General features: G+C 43.5%; 1 protein-coding gene across 1 annotated transcript in view; it reads right to left on the bottom strand.

Moving 5' to 3' along the window:
* The window catches only part of IGFBP7 (insulin like growth factor binding protein 7), a 77,964-nt gene extending 73,532 nt beyond the window's left edge, over positions 1-4,432 (bottom strand). Inside the window, exon 1 of the mRNA XM_033214573.1 lies at positions 3,393-4,432. Within this exon, the coding sequence (XP_033070464.1) occupies positions 3,393-3,867 (475 nt within the window). The 5' untranslated portion in view covers positions 3,868-4,432. The remainder of the gene's footprint in view (positions 1-3,392) is intronic.
* Positions 4,433-25,265: the final 20,833 nt, after the last annotated feature.

Here is a 25,265-nt window from a genome sequence, read left to right as displayed (position 1 = left end):
TATTTACTGTGGCTAGTGCATAAAGGAGGTTAGAGAGGTCAAAATAATAGAATGGAGTTATATCGTGAAGGGCCTGTTATGTCCTGCTACGTAGTTTGAACTTGGTCCTAAAGGTACTAAGAAGGGAGACCCTTAAGAGTGACATTCTGATTACAGAAGTGAAAATTAATTCTGAGGGAGAAAGGATGGTACCTAATGAGACCAAAGTGGCTGAAATGGGATTGCCAAAGAGCTCAGATTTAAAAGACTATGAACAACAGGTATAACCAGTAATTGGAATAGAGAAGTATCATGTTCTCTTCCAACTATGAAATTTTATTATATACTTAACTTCTTTGTATCAACTTCTTTTAATTAAATGGAATCTTCAAATTCCCCCATCTGGTTACCTATGACTTCAGGGACCTCAATACAATCTAATGGCAGTAAATTAATAATGACAGTTCCAAGATTCGAAATTATTTGGTGATTATCTTTCAGACATATTTTCAAGCAGATCGCTTTGCCTTGTACCAGAGAGGTATGGAAAACAAGCAGACCAAGATCTCTTCCCAGGTGGGTAAGTGGTGATCTTACAAAAGGAGGAAGACTGGGGCAAGCTCCAGGGCTCCAGGGCAAGTGCTCTGGGAGGTGAGTTTGTAACTTGTACAGATTCTTAATCAGCAACATCAAATCTGTTTTGTACATCCCTGGTATATAGCACCTAGTACAGTGCTGACTCAAGTTAGCTGCTCAGTAAATGCATGTTAAATGGGACCAAAAGACCAGAAGGCAGATTGAATCACACCCTTGTGGCTGAATCCCACAATGCTGCCCCTACCTGGCCCCTACTCAAGTTATACTCAAGCATAACTCAAGTTTCTTCTGAGAATAGAAAGGAACCTAGAGGTCTAGAGGAGCCTAGACAATGCATTTCCTATTCTGTGCAATGCCCCAGTATGAAATGGCACAGAAGTAAATGGCACTCTGTCCAGTTTGCTTTCTATGATTGTCAAAACCCATTCAGGTGTCAGAAGAAATATTTAGGGGACGCGACAGGGATCACTCTATTGTCTCTGCAGTGGAAAGGTTCTGCTGTGGGAAAGGCTTCCCATTCTCTTCTGCTCTCTTTGGCATTCTCCTATAAATTGTCTCTGCCATTTAGATCTCATCTCTCTCAATTTAGGATGAGAAGAAATGGCTAATTTAACTCAAGGTTTCCAGTTTTAGATGCTCTTTTCTCGAACATTTCCCCAAATATAAAGAAAAGCCGGGCCAGAACCCTCAAAGGGTTTGCAGTCTGGAGACGCACTGAGCTGGGTGGACGTGGTAATGAGGTTATGAAACTGGTTCTATATGACGGTCTCAATATTTTATAGTGTGAGTGTTTGGAGATGTAAGTAGCAGATGAGAAAAAGGAATATTAAGTATAAACTAGAAATTGACAACACTTGAACAATCACCAAGCTAACCTTCTGCTCTGATAAAGCAAGTATCTGTCATTTTGAAAAAACTATAGAGAAAGTTCCCCACTGTAATGTTTATAGGAAAATCTGAATATTTGGAATAAATTCTTAAATAATGCACATTTATCTTTTCATGATGTGACTGACAAATGAGATCCAAAGTAACACATAACTCTTTCTATTGGAAACATATGCAGATTATTTTGGATTGCAATTTTCTAAGTTTAAGGTGATGATACTATAAATATTTAATAGTGAGTTACACAATTTAAGGCTTTCAATAGTGAACTTGGAAATTGATGACATACAATCTATTAGTTTGTGGACTTCGGGGAAAAGCTCTAAAGAAAGAATTTGGATCTTCTGGAGAAAGTCTGAACTGTGTTAAAGAAGCAACAGCTTCTGTAATCTCAGAACTGCCTCCTCTCCCTTTTCTACCTTGGCTGAGATCAGGAGCTGCCAAAATTGAATGTCTGACTTTCCCTTGAAAATACTGCCAATGGAAAATGTTATTTCAGGCATTAGAGTTAAAATTTCTGTGTGTGTGTGTGTGTGTGTGTGTGTCTGTGTGTGTGTTTACAAGTCCAGACTTTATTTTCTTATTTCTTTCTTTCTTTTTTTATTTTTGAGATGGAGTCTCTCTCTGTTGCCCAGGCTGGAGTACTGTGGTATGATCTTGGCTCACTGCAACCTCCGCCTCCCAGATTCAAGCATTCTCCTGCCTCAGCCTCCTGAGTAGCTGGGATTACAGGTGTGCACCACCACACCTGGCTAATTTTTATATTTTTGTTTTTTAGTACAGATGGGGTTTTACCATGTTGGTCAGGCTGGTCTCAAACTCCTGACCTCGTGATCCACCCACCTTGGCCTCCCAAAGTGCTGGGATTACAGGCATCAGTCACCACACCCGGCCTATTTTCTTATTTCATTTACAGCAAGCTTGGACTTGCTTGGAATAAAATAAACAATCAAACATAATCTCAAAGACATTTCTGAACAGTGCATCCTGGGGACAAATTATGCAAAACAATACAAATCAAAGAAACAGGAAGGGAAAACAAAATGATCTGAAGGTTGACAACAAAGTGCATCACAAAAACATTCTTCAAAGAGTTTGTATTTTATTTTTGCCCACAAATAATTAGCTAGATTACTGTCTGAGAACCTTTACTTTTTAGAAAGTGGACTATTTTCTTCAATACTAAGAAATCAGGGCTGAGCACGGTGGTTTATGCCTGTAATCCCAGCAGGCCGGGATTACTTGAGCTCAGGAGTTCGAGACCAGCCTTGGCAACATAGTGAAACTCCGTCTCTACAAAAAAATACAAAAATTAACCAGGCGTGGTGGCACAGGCTTGTAGTCCCAGCTACTTGGGAGGCTGCGGCAGAAGGATCGCTTGAGTCCAGGAGGCAGAGGTTGCAGTGGGCCGAGATCATGCCACTGCACTCTACCCTGGGCGACAGAGCAAGATCCTGTCTTCAAAAAAAAAAAAAAAAAAAAAAATCTGTCTGGAAGTCCTTACTTTATACCTCATTGTCAAACTGCTTTCCCCCATCTCTTGACTTCACCTCTCTCTACATCCCCAAGCCAAGAAAGAAAATGACAAGAAATGGACAGATGTTAGCACGCGTTGGGTGGGCTTTGGGGATGGGGAAGTCTGAGGTCTCGGAAAATCTTTTCTACGTATACACCCAGCCCTGTGAGTTCTCACTTTCTTGACGCACGCACCAAACTCTCAAAACCACCAAAAAAGAGAAGGGGGGGCGTCGCCCACCCCTCCTGGCATTCCGCAGTTGCCAACTCTTTCCCTCCCATCTGGCTCCTCGGATGCCCGCGGGGGAATTGAGGTGAATAGCACCGGGCGAGGCCGCCGCGGACGCCCCGTCGGATGTGCCCTTCGCTGGGCCGAGCGGGTCAGGGTTGGAGAGGGAAGCGCTCGTGCCCACCTTGCTCGCAGGTGCCCTTGCTGACCTGGGTGATGGCCTTCTCCCCGCGGCTCTCGGCCCTCTGGCTGGCGGCGCGCAGCTGGCAGCCGCTTGGGTAGGTGGTGCCATCGCTGCCGCACACCGGGTAGCGGCTCTTGCACACGCACACGCCGCTTACCCCCGGGCCGCCGGCTGCTGCCCCGGCTTTACCCTTCCGCCTCTTGCGGCTCTTCACGCACTCCATGCCCGGCGCGCAGTACCCCCTGCCGGCGCCGCCGCCCCCGCACGGCTCGCCCTCGCCGCGGGCGCACATCGGGCAGCAGCCGCACGCGTCGCGGGTCTCGCCCAGCAGGCAGCCCAGCGGGGGCAGGGGCGGGCAGGCGGCCGGCTCGCAAGGGCCGCAGGTGTCCGAAGAGGAGGAAGAGGAGAGGGGCAGGAGCAGGAGCAGCAGCCCGGCGGCGCCGAGGAGCAGGGCATGTAGCGACGGCCGCTCCATGGCGGGGTGCGGTGGCAGCTGCAAGGGCGCTAGTGAGCCGGGTCGGGACGGCCTGAGCCTTAAACCCGCCGCCCGGCCAGTCCCAGCAGCCGGAACCACACCCCCGGGCGGTGAGAGCGCGAGGGCCCCGCCCGTGCCGCCCTCCCGGGCCCGCGGGGCCTGCGTGCGCGCTCCTGCTGGAGTGGGGGTGGTGAGCGGTCACCCGGCGTGACCGGCCCATGGGCGCGCGGTCTCACGGCCGCTTCGCAGAGCTCACCCCGCCAGCTCCTGCTCGGTCCTCAGTCCTCTGCCCCGAGCCCTCAGGGATCGCCTCGCAGTGCGAGCGGCTCCTCCACTCTCTGGTTTCTCCCCGTTTCCGGTCAATATATTTAAACTTCTTAACAACCACGGCTTCCAGACGATCCAGGGTTTCATCTATTAAACTCTCCGTGGGCCTGAGACACCTGAGTGCTCATTACGCTGTGGTTTGGGAAGCTCTCTTAAGAACAAGCTGTTAAAACCCCCACCTGTGGATTTTTTATCCCCGTTGGCCACAGGTCCGCTGTGGTCTTGGGTGTCAGGCACTAAAAGGACAAATCGTTGGCCACCACTTCCCTTTCTGGAACCTCCTAACTGCCTGCACCTCCCTCCTCGCTTCGCCTCCCAGTGGCATTCAACAAAACTGTGCTTTTTTGTGTGCCTAGCCGTTTTCAGTGAGTACTGGAATCCGTGAGAGCTGTGCTTTGAGTTCTTGCTGAACTTTGAGTTCTTGCTGAGAGGAGCAGGGGTCCCAGCTCCTTCCTAGTTGGAGCTGCCACGGAGGCACCTAAAACGTCCCCAGTCTTCACCAGCATTCCAGGAGGTTTTTGATATAAACGATGGACTCTTCCTCAGTCTTTCTGCTAAGTGCTCTGCAAACTCAACTTGAAAGCCTCTCTTCCCAGGAACACTGGCCTCTCCAATGCAGACATGGAAGTTGCTTTCACTTTTTAACTGAATGTGTAACACTGCAGCGTGCAATATTCTGCATGTCACATTGTGGTTCTTTTGTGTTCTTTTTTCTTAGCATAAATCCAGGGATTTACAGGGTTGCTGACTGAAAGCCAGCAGTTCAGTTCATAATCCTATCAGCAATGTAAAGAACTCATTCTCAACAGACTCTTACAAGGATAATTATTGCAAACTTTCTGAAAATTAAGTAACCACAAAATCGGGGGGTGGAGAGTGGAGAAACCTCCTCCAATCCAGAAAAACCTAGCACTGCTTTTTGGCCTCTCCTTAGTGTATTATAGACAAGTGGAGCATTTTTTTTCCCTCAAAGGTCATATGTTGACCTGACAGTTGTTTAAAAAACAATGAAAAATCTTTAGAGCAGAGTTTTCCCAAATATTTTTGTCTTTGTTCCGTCCTAAGAGATGCAGTTTACATGACCCATTTGTTTTCCTGAAAAGGAAACACATGCAGAGTGTACTCTATTTTCTGTTGTATTTAATTTCTTTCTTTCTCTTCTTTTCTGTCTTCTTTCTTTCTTTGTTTTTTTTTTTTTTTTGGATGAAGTCTCTCTGTGTTGCCTAGTCTGGAGTGCAGTGGTGAGATTTTGGCTCACTGCAACCTCTGCCTCCCAGCTTTAAACAGTCCTTCTGCCTCAGCCTTCCAAGTAGCTGGGATTACAGGCGTGCACCATCATGCCCAGCTAATTTTTGTATTTTTACTAGAGACGGGGTTTCAACATGTTGCCCAGGCTGGTCTCGAACTCCTGACCTCAAGTGATCCACCTGCCTCGGCCTCCGAAAGTGTTGGGATTACAGGTGTGAGTCACCACCCCTGGCCCTGATTTCATTTAATTCACTGGTCAGGAGCCACTAAATTGGTTCCATGATCTAGTATGACGATCTGTAATAGTTCTGGATTCTCCAGAAGCTTACTGTGAGACAGGGATTCCAGTGCAAGTAGGTCACATCAGGACACACAGATTGAGGGTTGGGGCAGGCAGGTGAGCAAGCAGGAAGGGAAGACAGCCAATAAATGTGCTTATCTCTGCAGCCCGAAGAAGCCCTCAGGCTCTACAAACTCTGTGTGTGTGTGTGTGTGTGTGTGTGTGTGTGTGTATGTAGGGCATGCTGGTGGGCAGTGGCAGCTGCTGTACACTAAGAGCTGTCACCCACAGTGTGTGAAAGTCCTGCATCAGAGCCAACAGTGAGAATGCAAACATGTGCCACAGCAGAGTCCCTTTGAGGAACCTCCTCACTGCCCAGCAAGCAAAGAAAACAAGCAAGTTTCTGGTCACTGAAAGGGGAACCCGAGCTCTGTGACAGCGCCAGTCAAGGAGGACCTGAAAACAAGAAGAGATGTTAGAAAAAAGGCAGGTGAATGGAGCCTTTAAAGAGCAAGTTGACAACTCCACCCTTCCAATAACAGATATTGTCATCTGTCCAGCTTCAGTTTTAGAGAGGTGGAGAGGCTGGATGTGGAGATGGAGATACTTTTACTTCTTCCTGTTTAATTGGTGCCTTTCGTTTCTTTTTCTTGCATAATTGCCCTGGTTAGAACCTCCAGTATAATGTTGAATAGAAGAGGTGAGTGGACACCCTTGTCCCAGTGCTCAACTTAGAGGGAAAGTTGCTAGTTTTTCACCATTAAGTATGGTGTTAGCTGTGGGCATTTCATAGACAGTCTTACCAGGTTGAGGAAATTCCTTTCTATTCTGCTTATTGAGTGTTTTTATCATGAAGTGGTGTTGAATTTTCTTTTCTTTTTTTCGAGATGGAGTCTCGCTCTATTGCCCAGGCTAGAGTGCAGTGGTGTGATCTCAGCTCACTGCAACCTCCACCTCCCGGGTTCAAGTGATTCTCCTGCCTCAGCCTCCTGAGTAGCTAGGATTACAGGCGCATGCCACCACGCCCAGCTAATTTTTATATTTTTAGTAGAGACTGGGTTTCACCATGTTGGTCAGGCTGGTCTCGAACTCTTGACCTCGTCGTGATCCGCCCGCCTTGGCCTCCCAGAGTGCTGGGATTACAGGTGTGAGCCTTTATGCTTGACGGAGAGTAGATTTTAAAAGTTCTTGCCTCAAAAATGATAAGTATGTAAAGGATATGCTAATTAGCTTAATCTAGTCATTCCACAATACATGCATATATCAAAACATCATGTACACTGTAAATATACACAATGTTTTGTCAATTAAAATTGTTTTTATGTTTAGAAAGAATCATTCCTGCTTTCTGACAGCACCCAATCCGTAGCAATCTCCTGCTTCCTTAGACCTTCCCCTAAATTACTCAACCAAAGTCCAAATCCTGTAACAGAATCTTTCTAACACCCCCTTACTGAGACCCCCATAGTTCCCTATGGTGTCTATCCTCCTTGCTACAGTGAGTGGTAAACTCAGCTTACTCAATACAGGTGCATTCCTGTGATCTTTGGCTGAAGGGCGCAAGAGATATATGCCCCCCTCTCTTCTACACTACTTCAGCTCAATATTCCCCCAGCCCACAGGACACTCCCAAACCCTTTGCCGATGGGTCCTTGTACCTGGTGGGCACCCTTCTTAGTGGAGTATCTCTAAGACTACTCAGTCTGGCAAGCTTCTTGATATCTGTGGGAAACCCATGGTGCTGTGCAGCCTGGCCCTGTGACGTCCCTCTGTGTCCAGTCAGCACAGGGCCAGACGCCAACCTGCCTATTCAGGAGACATCTAGTTGGACAATGGAATGCTTGTTTCTTTTTCTTGCAAACATTGCAGATCTCTTGGCTCCATTACCCTTGTCTTCTTAGGAGTTGGGGGGTAGGGATTAAGGGGAGGAAAAACCTTCTGCTGTCTCCAGTAGGCTGCCACCCCAAGCCTGTTTATATGTGTGTGTGCGTGGGGGCCTGCGGGAATGGTGTGGGGGGCTTGTGGTGCTTGTGGTAGGGACATGTAGCATTGAGGAGCATTCTGGTTCAATTTTTTTTTTTTTTTTTTTTTTTTTTGTGAAACAGGGTCTTGCTCTATCACCTAGGCTAGAGTGCGGTGATATAATCATAGCTCACTGCAGCCTCAAATTCCTGGGCCCAAGTGATCCCCCTACCTCAGCCTCCTAAATAACTGAGATTACAGGTGCACACCACCATACCTGGCTATTAATAATTTTTCTTTGCTTTTGTAGAGACAGAGTCTCATTATGTTGCTCAGGCTGGTCTCCAACGCCTGGTGTCAAGTGATTCTCCTGCCTTGGCCCCCCAAAGTGCTGGGATTGTAGGCACGAGCCACCACACCTGGTGCTGATCCAATTCTTGGTGGCTCTGCTTTAGAATGTGGGGACACATAGCACCTATAGTTTTGGGTTGTAGATCCTAGTGCCATTTTTAGGCAAGGGAAGAGTTGTTCTATTCAACAGTCTGTTACAATAGTTATCTATCATCTTTATTTCATTTTTTTCTCCTTTCTCTTCTTCATCATCATCACCATTAATAAGTCAGAGATTGTCAGGTAGTGGGGTAGGGTGTATCCGATCACCCAAACTCAGATAAACAGTGCATGAAAAGGGGCTAAGCCAGTGGAAACCACTTTGGCACATTCCAGCTACCACACGAAGTTCAGCTTAGCTGAAGCAAGGTGAGTATGTGGAGAAGTGGGGAGAAATGAGTCTGGAGAGAAGGCAGAAGAGAGATATGAAGGGCTTTGCACACCACGCCCAGAGCTTTGGGCTACATCTTATAGATGACTGTGAGCTGTTGAGGGGTGCAGGGGAGAGGCAAGGTCAGGTTGTGGTGTTGGACGGTCATTACAGAAGTAATAGGGAAATGGATCATAATAGGGACAGACTTGAAGAAGGAATGTAGTTTCCACAATGCAGGGGCTACTACTGTCAGCCTATGCTGTGCCTTTATGGGAATTAAAAAAACCCACCTCCACTGGGCAGATGCAGCACTGAGGGTTCAAGACTTGGCAAGCAGGTGATTGCTTTGTGTGAGGAAAAAGGCGACCCAGTCCACATGAAGATGTGTGGCCCAGCAGGTGGAGAACTAAATTATAGTCTTCCTTGCTCCCTGGGCTGGATGCCCCTGTGCAGTGTGCAAACTGCATGTCCGTACAGGGGAGCATGGCCTCATGCTAATAGTGTCTCTGGTACAGAATTGGCAATCAATTAAAATTTCTTTCTTTCTTTCTTTTTTTTTTTTTGAGACAGAGTTTCGCTCTTGTCACCCAGGCTGGAGTGCAGTGGTGTGATCTCGTCTCACTGCAACTTCTGCCTCCTGGGTTCAAGCGATTCTCCTGCCTTAGCCCCCTGAGTAGTTGGGATTACAGGTGCCCACCACCATGCCTGGCTAATTTTTGTATTTTTAGTAGAGATGAGATTTCACCATGTTGGCCAAGCTGGTCTCGAACTCCTGACCTCGGGTGATCCACCCACCTCAGCCTCCCTGCTGGGATTACAAGCAGGAGCCACCGCACCCAGCCGATTAAAAAATTTTAAAAGTAAGTAGACCAAAGGGAAAATCAGTTGGCAGCTCCTACTGCCAACTACTACTACTATCCAGGTAGGAATTAGCAAGGGCCTGAAGTCAGCTGTGGCAATGGGAGTTGAGGTAGAGACAGTATCAGTTGTCTATACTTGGACTCTTGTGAGTGAAAGGGAGCAGTGTTCATGATTATGCTGGGACAATGGGCATAAATCAAGACTGTCCTGGACAATAGGGACATATCGTTACCCAAAATAGAGGTGAAGAAATGGACAAGAGATCTTAAAGAAGTTGAATATACAGGTCTTGTAAAGAAACTCACTGGAGGAAAGTCAAGAGAAACCCCAACATTTCTCCCATGGGAGACTAGGTGCCAGTCTCTGCCACAGCAGGTTTGTGTTGGGGGAAGAGGATGAGCTTGATTTTGGACTCGTTCTTTACAAATCAAGTCTGCCCTTTACGGACAGTTCTGGAGAGGAAGGAGTGGGGGCTCCCTAGTGATCATATCACATTGTATTGGAGACATTGCAGGGCATTTGGCTGAGAGTAAGCCCTTGAGGTAAAGTCTCTCAATGATAACATCTCACTGTGTAATAAAGGACAGAAACTGATTTCTTATCAGTATTCTGCATCTCATCTCTTAAGAGAGGTACTGCCATGCAGGAAAATAGCTAATGATATAATTGAAAAGGCATTAATAGCCTGTAAAATTCAATATTAGAGACACAGAACTTGAAGGACTTGCTAGAGGTCATTTAAAGCCAGGTGACTCTGGATCCATTAGCCCTGATCCTAAGTCATCGGGGGCACAGAAATATCTGAAGAAACCCCAGAAATCATCAAGGAAGATTTTTTGCGTGGTCAGTCTTGTGTTCTGCTCTATTATTTAACTGCCTTTCACATCAGGAATATTTGAGGTAACGGAATAATAGCCAACTTCCAAATATACACAGTTGCAAAAAAAATTTAGATTTTAAACTATGATCCTGACTATAATGCATATATCAAGAGAGGCTTTTAAACCCATCAGAGCCTCATTTCCTGTCTTAAAATTCATTATCTTAACATGTTAACTTTGCATTAACACAGACTTTTACATTTACATTTCCCTGTAAAATAAATTAGAGAGCATTTCTTTTTGTGACAACAAGTAGAAAAAAATGTCTTTGGGTTATTCCATAATTAGGCTTCATCCTTCTTTTGTTATGGGGGAAATGATATGATCATTTGGTGGCAAATGATGCAGTGCCCCGTATTAATCTCCCAGTGGCCCAATTTCATAATTCACCTTGGCAAAGTAGACAAATAAAAAATAAAAATGTCTCCTCATCGTCGAAAGGAGCTTGGGAGAAAGTCAAATCAGGGAAATAAAATATTTTCAGTGGTTCCTTCACAGACTTCACTATGAATAAAACTTTGTGCCCAGGAAGGAGTTTCTTGGATGTTTTTGAATGTTGAGGAGGATATTTATCCTGAAAGCATTGATTCCTTTCCTTTTGAACAGATGATCAGCTGGGATGTTAAGATGTTAACAACGTTTATTTCACGGATGCTAGTTTTTAAATTTTGTTTTAGCTTGCTAAGATGTTAGAGTAAAACATTCCTTTCACTGATGCTGAAGATTCACCTTTCTAAGAAAGAGTCACTGATCATACGAATGACATAGATGTTGCTTTATCTGCCTTTGCAGTGCAGCTACCTGGCTGATGTCAGCCTCTTAGGGGAATAACAAGTGAATTTCAATATTGTCAAAGTCTATAGCTGTCAAGCTTCAGATCCAACTTCCTTAATGCTAACCCACTTCCCTCTGTAGTGTCTTCTCATAACATCACTGCTTATTAATAATGCTTGCTTTAAAAGAGAAATGTGGATGTGTCACAATAGAGGAAATCCTGGAAAACTTTAAGTCCCTCTTCTTTTTGATTCTTGTTGATTATATTCCCATGCCTTATCGAGAAGTAGCATTTTTAGGTCTTCGCTAAGGTTCAAAGGTTAAATATTTGTCCTCATGTTACATAAAATTGGGGCCTGGGAGACCATGTGACACAGTAGAGATGGTGATCTGCTTGAATGCCAAGGTCTTCAGTAGCACGGCAGGTTCCCTGTGACTTTCTTACAGCAGGGCAAGTGATTTGGCAATGAGATATTCAAGAGACAGGAGAGAAGATATAACTTCAAGAGGAAGGAATGAGTGTCTTTGGCCTGCAGTATAATCTCTAGCATTCTGTGTGTGGTTCCTGGTTTCAGGAAGGAATGGGGCAGGTTAGTACACAGCTGAGGAGTGTAGTGGGGGCTTGCATGGCCTCAAAGGGTCAGAAGTAGACCCAACTGAATGTCCTGTTATCCTGGTAGATCTTCATTGAGAGGTTTAGGAGGGGCTATGTGGTGGCAATGATGCCTGTGTAGGAAATGAAAAGATGGACATCCAGAAGTCTAGGAAAATTGGCTTAATGCAAGAAAGCAACACTTTCTAGCTTTATGTGCCTCTCGGAACTCATCTTGCTAAATCTTTCCGGGTCACATTCTTAATGTAATTCTATACCAGTTGTGTTTGCAAGAAGAGGATAATTGGGGACTGAATAGAAGCTATTCTCAGGCATAAGGCTGGGCGCAGTGGCTCACACCTGTAATCCCAGCACTTTGGGAGGCCAAGGCAGGTGGATCACCTGAGGTCAGGAGTTCGAGACCAGCTTTGTCAACATGGTGAAACCCTGTCTCTACTAAAAATACGAAAATTAGCTGGGTGTGGTGGCACGCACCTGTAGTCCCAGCTACATGAGAGGCTGAGGCAGGAGAATTGCTTGAACCCTGAAGGTGGAGATTGCGGCGAGCCGAGATGACACCATTGCACTCCAGCCTGGGAGACAGAGTGAGATTCTGTCTCAAAAAAATAAAAAAGCATTCCTAGGTATAAATGCACCAAACCAATTAGAACACACAGAATTCTTAATCTGGGCCTCTTGCAGCAGCTCTGGTCAATCGAGGGTTTATACTCAGATAAATATCATTGACCTACCACCCCCCGTTTAATGAGAAGAATGCCAGACTTCTTATGATTCTTCATAAAGTCATTACCAACCTGCCCTCTGTGTGCCTCACTTGACCCCTGTCTTTGACCTGATGTGCCAAGTTGAATGACTTTCCGTCTCCCAGAAAAGCTGTCCTCTTTAGATGTCTCACATGTGATTTCTTGTTTCTGGAGTTCCCTGGAAAGACTGAGCCTTTACCTCATCCCAAGCCTCTGTTTTCTTTAGGACTACAGTCTTGTCTCCTCTGCCCACTTCCCTCCTGGGAGTTGTCTTGCTATTGAGTTCCAGCCAAGTCTACAATCTTGTCTGACGCCACTCCTCTCTGCGTAGACGTCTGCTCGGTGTCTGCCCAGGAAGTGCAGCTCCCTCTCTCTGAGCCGCTCTGGGTTTGGTTGCTGTCTTGGACTGTTTTCACTTGTCCCTGTTGTATTCTCCACAAACATGTCACCATGCCAGGCTGAGCTCTCTTTCCCACTGCTGTAGCGGGCTCGTCCCACAGAGCTTTATTCCTCCCAGTGAGCCCCTCGCATCCTAGCTTCAGGCCTTTCCCAGTCTATCTGGCCACCCATTGCCTTTGCCAAGCCCTTTCGTTTTTCCCTGAGGGCTTTTAGGGTAGGAGGAAAAATAAACTCTATGACTGGATTCACTTGGAATTTGGCTGTCAGAGTCATGTTCTCTTCTTTTGGGGTCTATTTAAGAAGCATCCAGTGCCCATGGGAAGAAAAAACCCTTTCCAAAGGGCTAAGGCCATCTACTCTGATCCCTGGAGCATCCTTCCTCATCCTCCACATCTCAGAACAGACACCGGTCTCTGCTGGAAGAGTCTTTCTAACCCTCAGGTCTCACAGAGGTCTCTCAATCCCCTCACTTAGTGCATTCTCCATTTTAGCTTTACTGCACTGTATATAACCACCAGATCTCAAGGACAATGACTAGCTTTAAAAACTGATTTACCATTGCTGTATCTCCAGCACTCAGCTCAATAGGTGCATGAGTCAATGAATGCATGAATGATTTCTCTGCACATCTTCCACTGATTAGCTCTCTGTTGCCTAAGACATCTCAGTTACCATTCATTCTTCAGACTTTGTTTTTTATTCCTTTCTTCTCTTATTCCAGTTTCTAGCACTTATTAGCTATATGACCTTGGGTAAGTTACTTAATCTCCTTGTGCCTCAGTTTTATCTGTAACATGGAGTAATAGTATTACCCATCTCATGAGGTTGTGGGGAGATTGAATGGAGCAGTGCTTGGTACATAATAAACCCTCAATAAATATGATGATTGAATTATTTCCTGTGCTTTCCTGAATGTTTTTACAGGATTATTAACCAATGATTTTGTTAAAATTGACTAATAGAATAAAATAATTACTCCTTGCAACTTCCCTTGCTCTCTTGCTAAGGTGAGGAGAATTATATAGTTTTATTTTCCTTTTCCTTTGCTCCTCCACTTGATCCCTCCCATATTTTTGGAGGGACTCAGGCTTTTGGGTGGGGAGAGAGTGAGTAGTTCTCTTGGTTCCTCCTAGGGCTGAATTACTTTGCAGGCAACACTTGGAATATTAGAGATACCTAATGTCAGACTTAAGTTTGAAAATCTTTCAATAGCTTTATAAGGTCAAAACAAACTTTTTAAAAACAACCCTATGTGAACACTGATAAAGTTAAAATGATGACTGAGAAAAAGTGGTGTCAACTTAAATAACAGAGACATTCCATCTAAAATAAATAATATTTATTTGGGAACAGGCATTGCAATAGGAACACATGTGCCAATAGGAATACATGTGAACTATGTGCGTATTCAGGAAAGTAAAAGAAGACAATGGCTTTTAAAGGAAAATGAGAAGGTTGCATAGTTGTTTTGAGATAATTATCCTGGGTTATAAAGATCAATAACAAGGGTGGTGCCAGTTCAGGGTTGGACAAATCTGCTGGGCAGATGTCCTTGCAGAAGTATTGTTTTCCTATGAGATTGTGATGGTCTTTGTGCAAGGCTGTGGTTTTTGCAGAATCTTTTGTGATAGTTCCTGTTATTAGGCGTTTGTGTGTGATAACCTTCTTTTCATGGCCTTCTCTGGCTTCTTTTGTTATGGTTTTTAACACAAGTGACTCAATTTTGATTCCATCAACTTTCATAGTGGAAACTTGTTTGTGTAGGGCTGGTCCTTCCAGCCCAACTTGCAAAGACTTTCAAGCTGGACCTCTGTGCGTCCGCTAACGGGGAGTCTGTGGGAGGATAGTACCTCTTGAAGAGTGCAGCCTCCTGTGTGCCCATGGGTTCTTCATGAAGAGTTTCATGGTTGCTGCTTCAGGACTTCTTGAGATTTGGAAATTCTCCTTTCTTGTTCTTTTAAAATAAGCAATAAGTCAAAGGGTTTTTTGACTGCTTTTTTTTTTTTTTATGTGACAGAGTCTTGCTGTGTCACCTAGGCTAGAGTGTAATGGCACGATCTCAGCTCAATGCAACCTCCACCTCCTGGGGTTCAAGGGATTTCTCCTGCCTCAGCCTCCTGAGTAGCTGTTTACAGGTGCGTGCCACCATATCTGGCTAATTTTTGTATTTTTAGTAGAAACGGAGTTTCATCATGTTGGCTACGCTGGTCTTGAACTCCTGACCTCATGATTCACCCACCCTGGCCTCCCAAAGTGCTGGGATTACGGGTGTCAGCCACTGCACCCAGCCTTGACTGCTTTTTAAATTCTCTATCTCAAAGAATAGTAAATAATATTTGAATACTAACCACACTAGTTTTAGCCCTGTGATGGTTAATTTTATGTGTCAACTTGATTGAGCTAAGAGATGCCCAGATAGCTGGTAAAGCACTATTTCTGGGTGTCTATAAGGCTGTTTCTGGAAGAGATTAGCATTTGTATGAGTAGACTGAGTACAGAAGATCTTTCTTGCTAATATGGGTGGGCATCATCCAATCCCTTGAGGGATAAAATAGAACAAAGTGGCAGAGGAAAGGTGAATTCTCTTTTTCTCTGTCTTTGAGCTGGGATATCCATCTGGCCTTTGGACAATGGAGTGCCTAGTTCTTGGACCTTTGGACTCTGGGACTTAAACTGATTACTGCACCCCCTTCCCACCTGCTGTCCAACCTCCTCCAGGTTCTCATACCTTCTGCTTCAGTTTTGCCATCAGCTCCCTCCCCTGGTCCTCTGGTCTTTGGACTCTGGCTACATTATGCCACCATTTTTTTCTGGGTCTCTTGCTTGCAGACAGCATATCATGGAACTTCTTGGCCTCCATAATCATATGAGCCAATTGTCCTAATAAGCCAATTGTCCTCTCTATCTCTATCTCTATCTCCATCTCTATCTCTCTCTTGTCTCCAAATGTATCTCTCCTATTGGTTCTATTTCTTTGGAGAACCCTGACTAATCCAAGCCCTCTGATGGTAAGATATACTTTTTTGTTTTCCAAAAGTAGTTCTGGTCCTTCACTTTAAAGGGCAAAGTGGACCTACGTCCACTTTGGTTCTGCTCACAAACAGGGGCTGATTCCAAGGGGCTGGGATAGGGCTGTTTTATCCATCTTTATTATCTTCCATGGAGCAGAAGTGATAGCAGTTATCAATATCCAGTCTGCATTTAATCACCCCTTTTGAAGCAGGTTTATGGCAAGTCTGCCTTTGCTCTACAGGAACAACATTAAACAGCTGACTGGCCCAATTTTTTGGGAGATGAGTATCTCCTAGGAATCTCACAAGCACTTCATGTTCTACCTGTTGCAGCATTTGTCTTTTTGGAGAAAATGTCTGCAGATTTCAATGTAACTTGCTTAATATTCATAGATTCTTACTAATTTTTCTTCCAGGAAAATAAAGTATTGTTAGTTTTATGGTGAGTGTCAGGGAGGTTGTAGGAATTTGATCAAGCAGAACCATGATAAGAAAAGCCAACAGATGCTTTCGAAATTCCTTGTCATTCTGGCCATAATAATGGAAGGAATGACAGTTTTATTAGTTTTCTATTCTTGCTTAACAAATCACTACAAAGTTTGCAGCTTGTAGGCTTGGCTGGGTTCTCTGCTTAGGTTGAAATGAAAGTGTGGGCTGGGTTGGGCTTTTATTTGGTGGCTCTGGGGAAGAATTCATTTCTGAGATCATTCAGATTTTCAGCAGAATTCAGTTCCTTGTCGTTGTAGGACTGAGTTCCCTGCTTTCTTGCTGGATGTTGTTGGACAGCTCTCTGGTCCTCCTTGCACATGGCCCCTCCATCTTCAAAGCCAGCAATGGCATATTCAGTCTTTCTAGTGCTTCAGATCTCTCTGACTTCCTCTTCTGCTGCTACCCAGAGAAAATTGTGCTTTCAAAGGGTTCATATGATTAGAGTAGACTTACTTGGATCATTTCCCTTTTGGTGAATTCAAAGTCTATTGATCAGTAATAATGTGATTATTTTTGCAAAATCTCTTTTGCCAGGTAATGTAACATAGTCACAGACATGATATCACATCCTATTCATAGTCCTGGAGATTAGGGCAGGAAATCTTGGGTAGTCAGTTTAGAGTTCTGCCCACCACAGTTGTCAAATATTGTTTTCTCAAATTAACTCTTTGCTGAAACTGAACTCTAGGATTTCCCTTGCTTGTTTTTGTTTGCTTGTGACAGTTTGTTATCTATGCTGTTTGTTATCTATGCTGTATATCTTTTTTTTTTTTTTTGAGAAAGAATCTCATTCTGTCACCAAGGCTAGGGTGTAGTGGCATGATCTTGGCTCCTTCTAGTGCTTACCTCCTGGGCTCATGTGATCCTCCTGCCTCAGCCTCCCAAGGAGCTGGGACTACAGGCATGCACCACCATGCCCAGCTAATTTTTTGTAGAGACCTGTTTTTGCCATGTTGCCCAGGCTAGTCTTGAACTCCTGAACTCAAGGAATTCACCCACCTCAGCCTCCCATAGTGCTGGGATTACAGGTGTGAGCCACCACACCCGGCCTATATCTTATCAATAAAATTTTATTCTCTGGCTCAAACAGGATGCCATTCTCCAGGGCACTTATTACTGGGGTTCATCTATTGGTTTTGGACTTTGAGGTTTGGTGTCCTCCTTGCACTTGGCCCCTCCATCTGCAAAGCCAGCAATGGCATATTGAGTCTTTCTAGTGCTTCAGATCTCTCTGACGTCCTCTTCTGCCACTACCCAGAGAAAACTGTGCTTCAAAGGGTTCATGTGATTAGAGTAGGCTCACTTGGATAGTTTCCCTTTTGATTAACTCAAAGTCTATTGATCAGTAATGATTTAATTATTTTTACAAAATAGTTATTTTAAAATGGAGTTATTTTAATTTAACCAAAGCACCAAAGCACCATTTTTGCTTGGACCACACAAGGAGAGATATGAGAAGCAGAAAGCAGCAAACACAACCCTGGCTAGCCTTGAAACCTGTGTCTTTTAGTGTTACAAGTACATATGGAATTGCCGCTGTATTCACAGACCAACAATTATCTCATTAAATAACTTCCCAAGCCTTGATTTAGCCATTATGAAAGATGTTTTGATAAAGAACATCTGGTGTTGTTTTCAATTAAATATTACACCACTAAACTTTGATTAAAAACTGATTTAAAATTTTAATAGTCCCTCCTTTAGAAGATGGCAAAATGCAAAAAAGAAAAATGTCATTCATTTAAATTATTTTCTTTCTCTCCTTTGTTGCTCTATTTTAACTGGATTCCCATTAATGACTATTTAAAACCCACACAATTTTGGATGCAGTAAATCGAGATACATAAATAAGATTACCATACCAATACTGCTGTTCTCACTCTTTTACTATTGATACCTCATTTTGTTTTTATGCTTTAATTAAATTGAGTATATTTTATATTTCAGTTTGCTTTAAAACAACTGCAGTGCATATAATTGACACTATTTCATCCCTGATAGAAAGTGCTGAGTTGAATTAAACACACCAGTTCCGTTTCTCTTTACATTTAATCTCTGGCAAAACTAAGGCAGAAATAATATGAACTATATTTCTTCTCCAAGTTGCCATGATAGGTGAAAATAACTAATCATCTAATAATTACTAATAAAGACTGAAATGAAATCTTTACTGTTAGTGTAACTCTTATCTATATAAAAATAGATATTTAGTGGTATAAGCTAATTTTACTTAGTAATTTTCCCCAAGTGGTATGTAACAAATGATAAACACATAATTACTATTCCATGTACACCATATCAAGCATAAATCTTTAAGCACAGATTTTAATATGTTTTTACTCAGGCTATCAGGTTTAGCCTAAGTATTTATAGTAGGGAAGTGATAGTATGCAATGTTTCTACAGAATAGGGATTGATGAACTTTTGTAAAGGGCCAGATAGTAGATATTTTCAACTTTGTGTGGGCCATATTATCTCACAATTACATAACCCAGCTGTTACAATATGAATGCAGCCATGGACAATATGTGAACAAATGAGTATAGCTGTGTTCCATAAAACTTTATTTACAAAAACTGGTGGTGGGCCAGGTTTGACCTGTGGGCTATGGTTTAATAGGTTGACCCTTATTATCGACGATAATGACCAAGTGCTAGCTAATGTTCACTGCTGAGAAAAATCAACAGGTCAATTCATGAATTAGGGTCCTGCATATACTTTTGTTATCATAGGTATTTTGTTTTTGTTTGTCTTGCAATAGTTTGTCTTAATTTAATCTGTTGATTCCCATGTGGGAATTTCCTCTGCAATCTTGTATTTTAAAATAGGGACCTACACTCATCAACATTTCCACAAGTCTAAATTAAGTCATCAAATAATTACCATGATTAAAATTAGCTATCTTCTCTTCTGCAGTGGTTCAGGCAACAACTGTAACATGTTTATCTTACACAAACTTGGCTTAAGTCAGGCCAGACTTCGCAAGCTCTTGGCTTCATACCATTTGATACGATTTTTCTCTGTGTCCCCACCCAAATTTCATCTCGAGTTGTGATCCTTGGTGTTGGAGGAGGGGTCTTGTGGGAAGTGATTGGATCATGGGAGCAGATTCCCCTCATGCTGTTCTTGTGATAGTGAGTTCTCACGAGCTGATGGTATAAAAGTATGTGGCACTTACCCTTTTGCTGTCTCCTACCACCATGTGAAGGTGTTTGCTTCCTCTTCCACTTTGATTGTAAGTTTCCTGAGGCTCCCAGTCATGCTTGCTGTGAAGCCCGAGGAATTGTGAGTCAATTAAATCTCTTTTCTTTATAAATTACCCAGTCTCAGGTAGTTCTTTATAGCAGTGTGAAAATGGAATGACAAACCACTAAATTTTTGTTTTAATAGGGAGAGACAGGGTCTCACTCTGTTGCCCAGGCTGGAGTGCAGTGGTGCCATCATCACTCACTGCAGCCTTGAACTCCTGGGCTGAGGTGATTCTCCCACATCAGCCTTCCAAGTAGCTGTGACTGCAGGTATGCACCATGATACCTGGCTAATTTTAAAATTTTTTGTAGAGATGGGGGTCTCTCTATGTTGCCCAGGCTGGTCTTGAACTCCTAGCCTCAAGTGACCTTGGCCTCCCAAAGTGTGAAGATTACAGGTATGAACTACAATGCCAGGCCCTATTATATTTTAGATATTATTTTGGTTTTGGGAGGCAAGAGGGTCAAGTACAGTGATATGATTTGGCTGTGTCTCCACCCAAATGTCACCTTGACTTGTAATAATCCCCACATGTCAAGGGTGGAGCCAGGTGAAGATCACGGAATCATGGGTGTGGTTTCTCTTATATTGTTCTCATGTTAGTGAATAAGTCTCATGAGATCTGATGGTTTTATAAATGGGAGTTCCCCTGCACAAGCTCTCTTGCCTGCCACCATCTAAGATGCGCCTTTGCTTCTCCTTTATCTTCTGCCATGATTGTGAGGACTTCTCAGCCACGCTGAACTGTGAATTCACTAAATCTCTTTTCTTTATAAATTACCCAGTCTTAGGTATGTCTTTATTAGCAGCACGAGAACAAACTAATACAGTAATTGGTACTGGTAGAGTGGGGTGCTGCTGTAAAGATACCTGAAAATGTGGAAGTGACTTTGGAACTGGGTAACAGGCAGAGGTTGGAACAATTTGGAGGGCTCAGAAGAGGATCGGAATATGTGGGAAAGTTTTAAACTTCCTAGAGACTATTGAATGGTTTTGACTAAAATGCTGATAGTGATATGGACAATGAAGTCCAGGTTGAGGTGGTCTCAGATGGAGATGACAACTTGTTGGGAACTGGAACAAAGGTGACTCTTGCCATGTTTTAACAAGAGACTGGTGACATTTTGCCCCTACCCTAGAGATTTGTGGAACTTTGAATTTGAAAGAGACGATTTAGGGGATCTGGCAGATGAAATTTCTAAGCAGCAAAGTGTTCAAGAGGTGACTTGGGTGCTGTTAAAAGCATTCAGCTTTATGTATTCACAAAGATATGGTTTGGAATTGGAACTTACATTTAAAAGGGAAGAAGAGCAGAAAATTTGCAGCCTAATGATGTGGTAGAAAAGAAAAACTCATTTTCTGAGGAGAAATTCAAGCTGGCTCTAGAAGTATGCATAAGTAATGCAGAGCCAAATGTTAATCACTAGGACAATGGGGAAAATGTCTCCAGGTGACATCATTGGTATTCATGGCAGCCCCTCCCATCACAGGCCCAGAGGCTAAGGAGGTAAAAATGGTTTCTTGGGCTGGGCCCAGTGCCTTGCTGCTTTGTGCAGTCTTGGGGCTTGGTGCCCTATGTCCCAGCCATGGCTAAAAGGGGCCACCGTAAAGGTCAGTCTGCTGCTTTAGCAGGTGCAAGTCCCAAGCTTTGGTGGCTTACATGTGGTATTGGGCCTGTGGGTGCACAGAAGTCAAGAATTGAGGTTTGAGAACCTCTGCCTGAATTTCAGAGGATGTATGGAAATGCCTGAATGTCCAGGCAGAGGTGTGCTGCAAGGGCGGAGCCCTCATATAGAACCCCTGCTAGGGCAGTGCAGGAAGGAAATATGGGGTGCAAGCTCCCACACAGAGTCCCCACTGGGGCACTGCCTAGTGGAGCTGTAAGAAGAGTGCCACCATTCTCCAGATGCCAGAATGGTAGATACATTGACAGTTTGCACTGTGTGCCTGAAAAAGCCACAGACACTCAATGCCAGCCCGTGAAAGCAGCCAGGAGCGGGGCTGTATCCCACAAAGGCACAGGGGAAAAGCTGCTCAAGACCATGAGAACCCACCTTTTGCATTGGTGTGACCTGGATGTGAGAGATGGAGTCAAAGGAGATCATTTTGGAGCTTTAATATTTAACTGCCCTGCTGGATTTCTGACTTGCATGGGGCCTGTAGCCCCTTAATTTTGGCAAATTTCTCTCATTTGGAATGGGTGCATTTATCCAATGCCTGTACCCAAATTGTTTCTAGGAAGTACCTTACTTGCTTTTGATTTTACAGGCTCCTAGGTGGAAGGGACTTGCCTTATCTCAGATGGGACTTTGGACTGTGGACTTCTGAGTTAATGCTGAAATGAGTTAAGACTCTGGGGGACTGTTGGGAAGGCATGATTGGTTTTGAAATGTGAGGCCATGAGATTTTGGAGGGGCCAGGGGCGGAATGATATGGTTTGGCTCTGTGTCCCCCCCAAAATCTTACCTTGAATTGTCAAGAGGAGGTCTAGGTGGAGATAATTGAATCATGGGGGTAGTTTCCCTTATACTGTTCTCACGGTAGTGAATAAGTTTCATGAGATCTGATGGTTTTATAAATGAGAGTTCCCTTGCACAAGCTCTCTTGCCTGCTACCACGTAAAATGTGCCTTTGCTTCTCCTTTGTCTTCTGCCATGATCGTGAGGCCTTCCCAGCCATGCTGAACTGTGAGTCCAATAAATCTCTTTCCTTTATAAATTACCAAGTCTTGGGTATGTCTTTATTAGCAGCATGAGAGCAGACTAATAAATACAGTGAGAAAGTCAAGAAGCATTTCTTTAATGGACTTTGAAAACTGGATAGTATGATTTTGCTAATAAGCAGGAAAGACGTTTTTCTTTGTTTTTTGTTTTTTGTTTTTTTTTTTTTTTTTTTTTTTTTTTTGTGCATGATGGTGGTTTTCCATATACAAAATGTAATATATGCCTGTCCCACATTCATGTCATATTCCCATAGTGACTTTGCCACCCGTAGTTTTCTATAGGTGCAGTATTTGTATTCAAGAACAGTTACTGACTTCCACATCGATTGCTTTGTAGCAGAATAGCTGCCTCCTGGTCTATAGTGGCTGACATGAATTCACTTTTTAAGGGGCTATTGCCTCAATAAAAAGTTAGAATCTGGAGATGTTGATTTTCAGAGGAGTGTACACCTGGCCTCCAAACAACTTTCATCATATGAATAGGCTGAGGTGGCTTACACAAAAACAAAAAAAAAGGACCTCTTTTTCTTAAAGCACTAATGTTTTGTTGTGTAGGTAACATTGCCTTACATGTTTAAAACATATTGTTTTAAACAGGTTGTAGGGAGGAATTAATAATATGTATACATAATTTTATTGAGGGTTTATTATGTACCTGGAATTTTGAACATGTTTTCTCTAATCTTTACAATAATCACATGCAGTAGGAATTATTGGCACTTTACTTGCACAGAAAGGAAGGCTTAGGTGGTAAATGATGGCAAAGGTGGTAAATGATGGAGTTGGGATTCCTGCTTAGGCCTCTTTGGAACCAAAGCTCTTATCTATCTTTCTCTTATGATACTTTTTATTTTTCAGGAGATAGGGTCTTGCTCTGTTGTCCAGGCTGGAGTGCAGTGGCACAATCATAGCTCACAGTATCCTTGAATTCCTGGGCTCAAGCAATCCTTCTGTTTCAGCCTCTTGTGTAGCTAGGACTGCAGATATGTGCCACCCACCTGATGGGATCTTGCTATGTTGCCCAGGCTGGTCTCAAACTCTGAGCCTCAAGTGATCTTCCTGCTTCTGACTCCCAAAATGCTGGGATTACAGGTGTGAGCCATCATGCCCAGACAGCTATATGTTCTGATACAGCTCAAGGCCAGTGGTTCTCAAAGCCTGGGCCCCATCCTGGAGTAATTTATGTACAATGTCTAGGGCAGGATCTGGATGTGGAGATATATTTATAGATTTTATTTTTTAGAGCAGTTTTAAGTTCTCAGCAGATTGAGCAGAAAGTACAGAGAGTTCTTATATACCATCTTCCCCACACAGGCATTAGCCTCCCCTACATCTGTAGAAAGCTATGAGTGGCAAAGGCACTATGACTATGGGAATATGACATGAGTGTGGGCCAGGCATATATTACATTTTTCATCCCCTGGCAAAGTGGTACATTTGTTAGAATTGATGAACCTCCATCGACACATCATTATCACTCAGAGTCCATAGTTTACATTAGGGTCCACTCTTGGTGTTTTACATTCTATGGGCTTAGGAAAATATATAATGACGTGTATCCACCATTATAGTATCATACAAACTCTTTCCACTGCTCTAAAAATGCCCTGTGCCTGCTTATTTATCTTTCCTTCCCCACTAACCCTTGGCAACTGCTAATCCCTTTTGCTGTCTCCATAGTTTTTCCTTTTCCTGAATATTACAGAGTTGGAATCATAGCATATGTACCTTTACAGGTTGGCTTCTTTCAGTTAGCAGTATGCATTTAAGGTTTCTCCCAGGATGTGGAGAGTTTTAAAAAGCACCCCAGGGAATGTTAACATGCAGCCAATTTTGAGAACCCCTGGTCTCAGGGGTAAAATTTAGAAACAGCCAGCATTTAGGTAAAGACTGGGCTTCTCCTTGCTGCTGAGAGGGCAAAGTTGATCTTCATCACCCTTGCTGTGTTTCCTCATGTTGCTGTGCTGCCCAGTGGCCTTCGTCAGGAAGTCATATGCCCTCGCTAGGCACACAGCTCATCGTGACCTCTTGTACCTGGAATGGGTGTCAGATTCTGGCCCCATCATATTGTAAATAAATCTCTGGGTTATCCCTGCTAAGGATCTTTGGGTGGCATTTTATTATCTGATTCTTACCTTTCTCTTGCAAAGAAGCCTGGAGCAAGTACTTAGCAGAGGTTGAACCAAGGTGTTTCTGACTTTGGGAAAAGGAATGGTTAATTTAGAATGACAGATTCTGGGAATGAGATGAAATCTGAGTTGAATTCTGAAATAAGGCTATAATATCTATAGCATGACAGTGGGGTTCGGCCGTTTTGGATGAGACTTTCTGGAAAGGAGGGAACAGTTTGAGACAAGGTCTGAAGCAGGGAAGACAGAGTGACTTAACAAAAATGTGAGTGCCTATCAGAGCCAGGGGTTTTGAGTAACCCACAGGAATGGGGTAATGATGTGTTGCACATGCCCTTGTGGGAGATAACTCTGCAAAGGCTGGTGAGTCTTCTCTTAGGCATGTCTTAGTGTCTTCTTCACCTGTAGATCCCTGGAGACTCACCACCTCTCATAACCTTTGGAAAGGGTAGCTTCTGACTCTTCTTCCTTGACATGGCAGATTGGACCGAGGCTGAATACTAGAACTAAAAACACTAGTTCTAGCTGTGCTTTTAGTTCTAGCATCCACCTTTGGCCCAATTTCTATATTTAGAAAACCTAAAAGTATCTAGAATGATTTTAGTTTTAGCATTCAGCCTTGGTTCAATTTCTATATTTGTTGATTCAGATGCCCAGGGGAGATCATCTAGCTGGCAAGAGAACCAATCAGATGGTCTCACATGAGCATTTGAACCAACAAATATACAAATTTCATAGTAGAGAGTCCTGAATGTGAACCATCATGCATTTAATAAGTGCTGATTATCTGCCTCATGCTTTTCTAGGGCCTATCGATACAGGGATGTACAAGGCAAAGTCCTTCTTTCACAGACATTAGGTTTAAATGGGAAAATGAAAAAGTAAATAAATAAGAAAATGTCAGGTCATAACAAAGGCAATGGATGCAACAGGGTCTTCTGACAGAG

This window comes from Trachypithecus francoisi, unplaced genomic scaffold (assembly GCF_009764315.1).
Source record: "Trachypithecus francoisi isolate TF-2019V2 unplaced genomic scaffold, Tfra_2.0 Lachesis_group1, whole genome shotgun sequence".
Lineage (NCBI taxonomy): Eukaryota > Metazoa > Chordata > Mammalia > Primates > Cercopithecidae > Trachypithecus > Trachypithecus francoisi.
The sequence above is the reverse complement of the archived record's forward strand: the minus strand, read 5'-3'. Positions and strand labels throughout refer to the sequence as shown.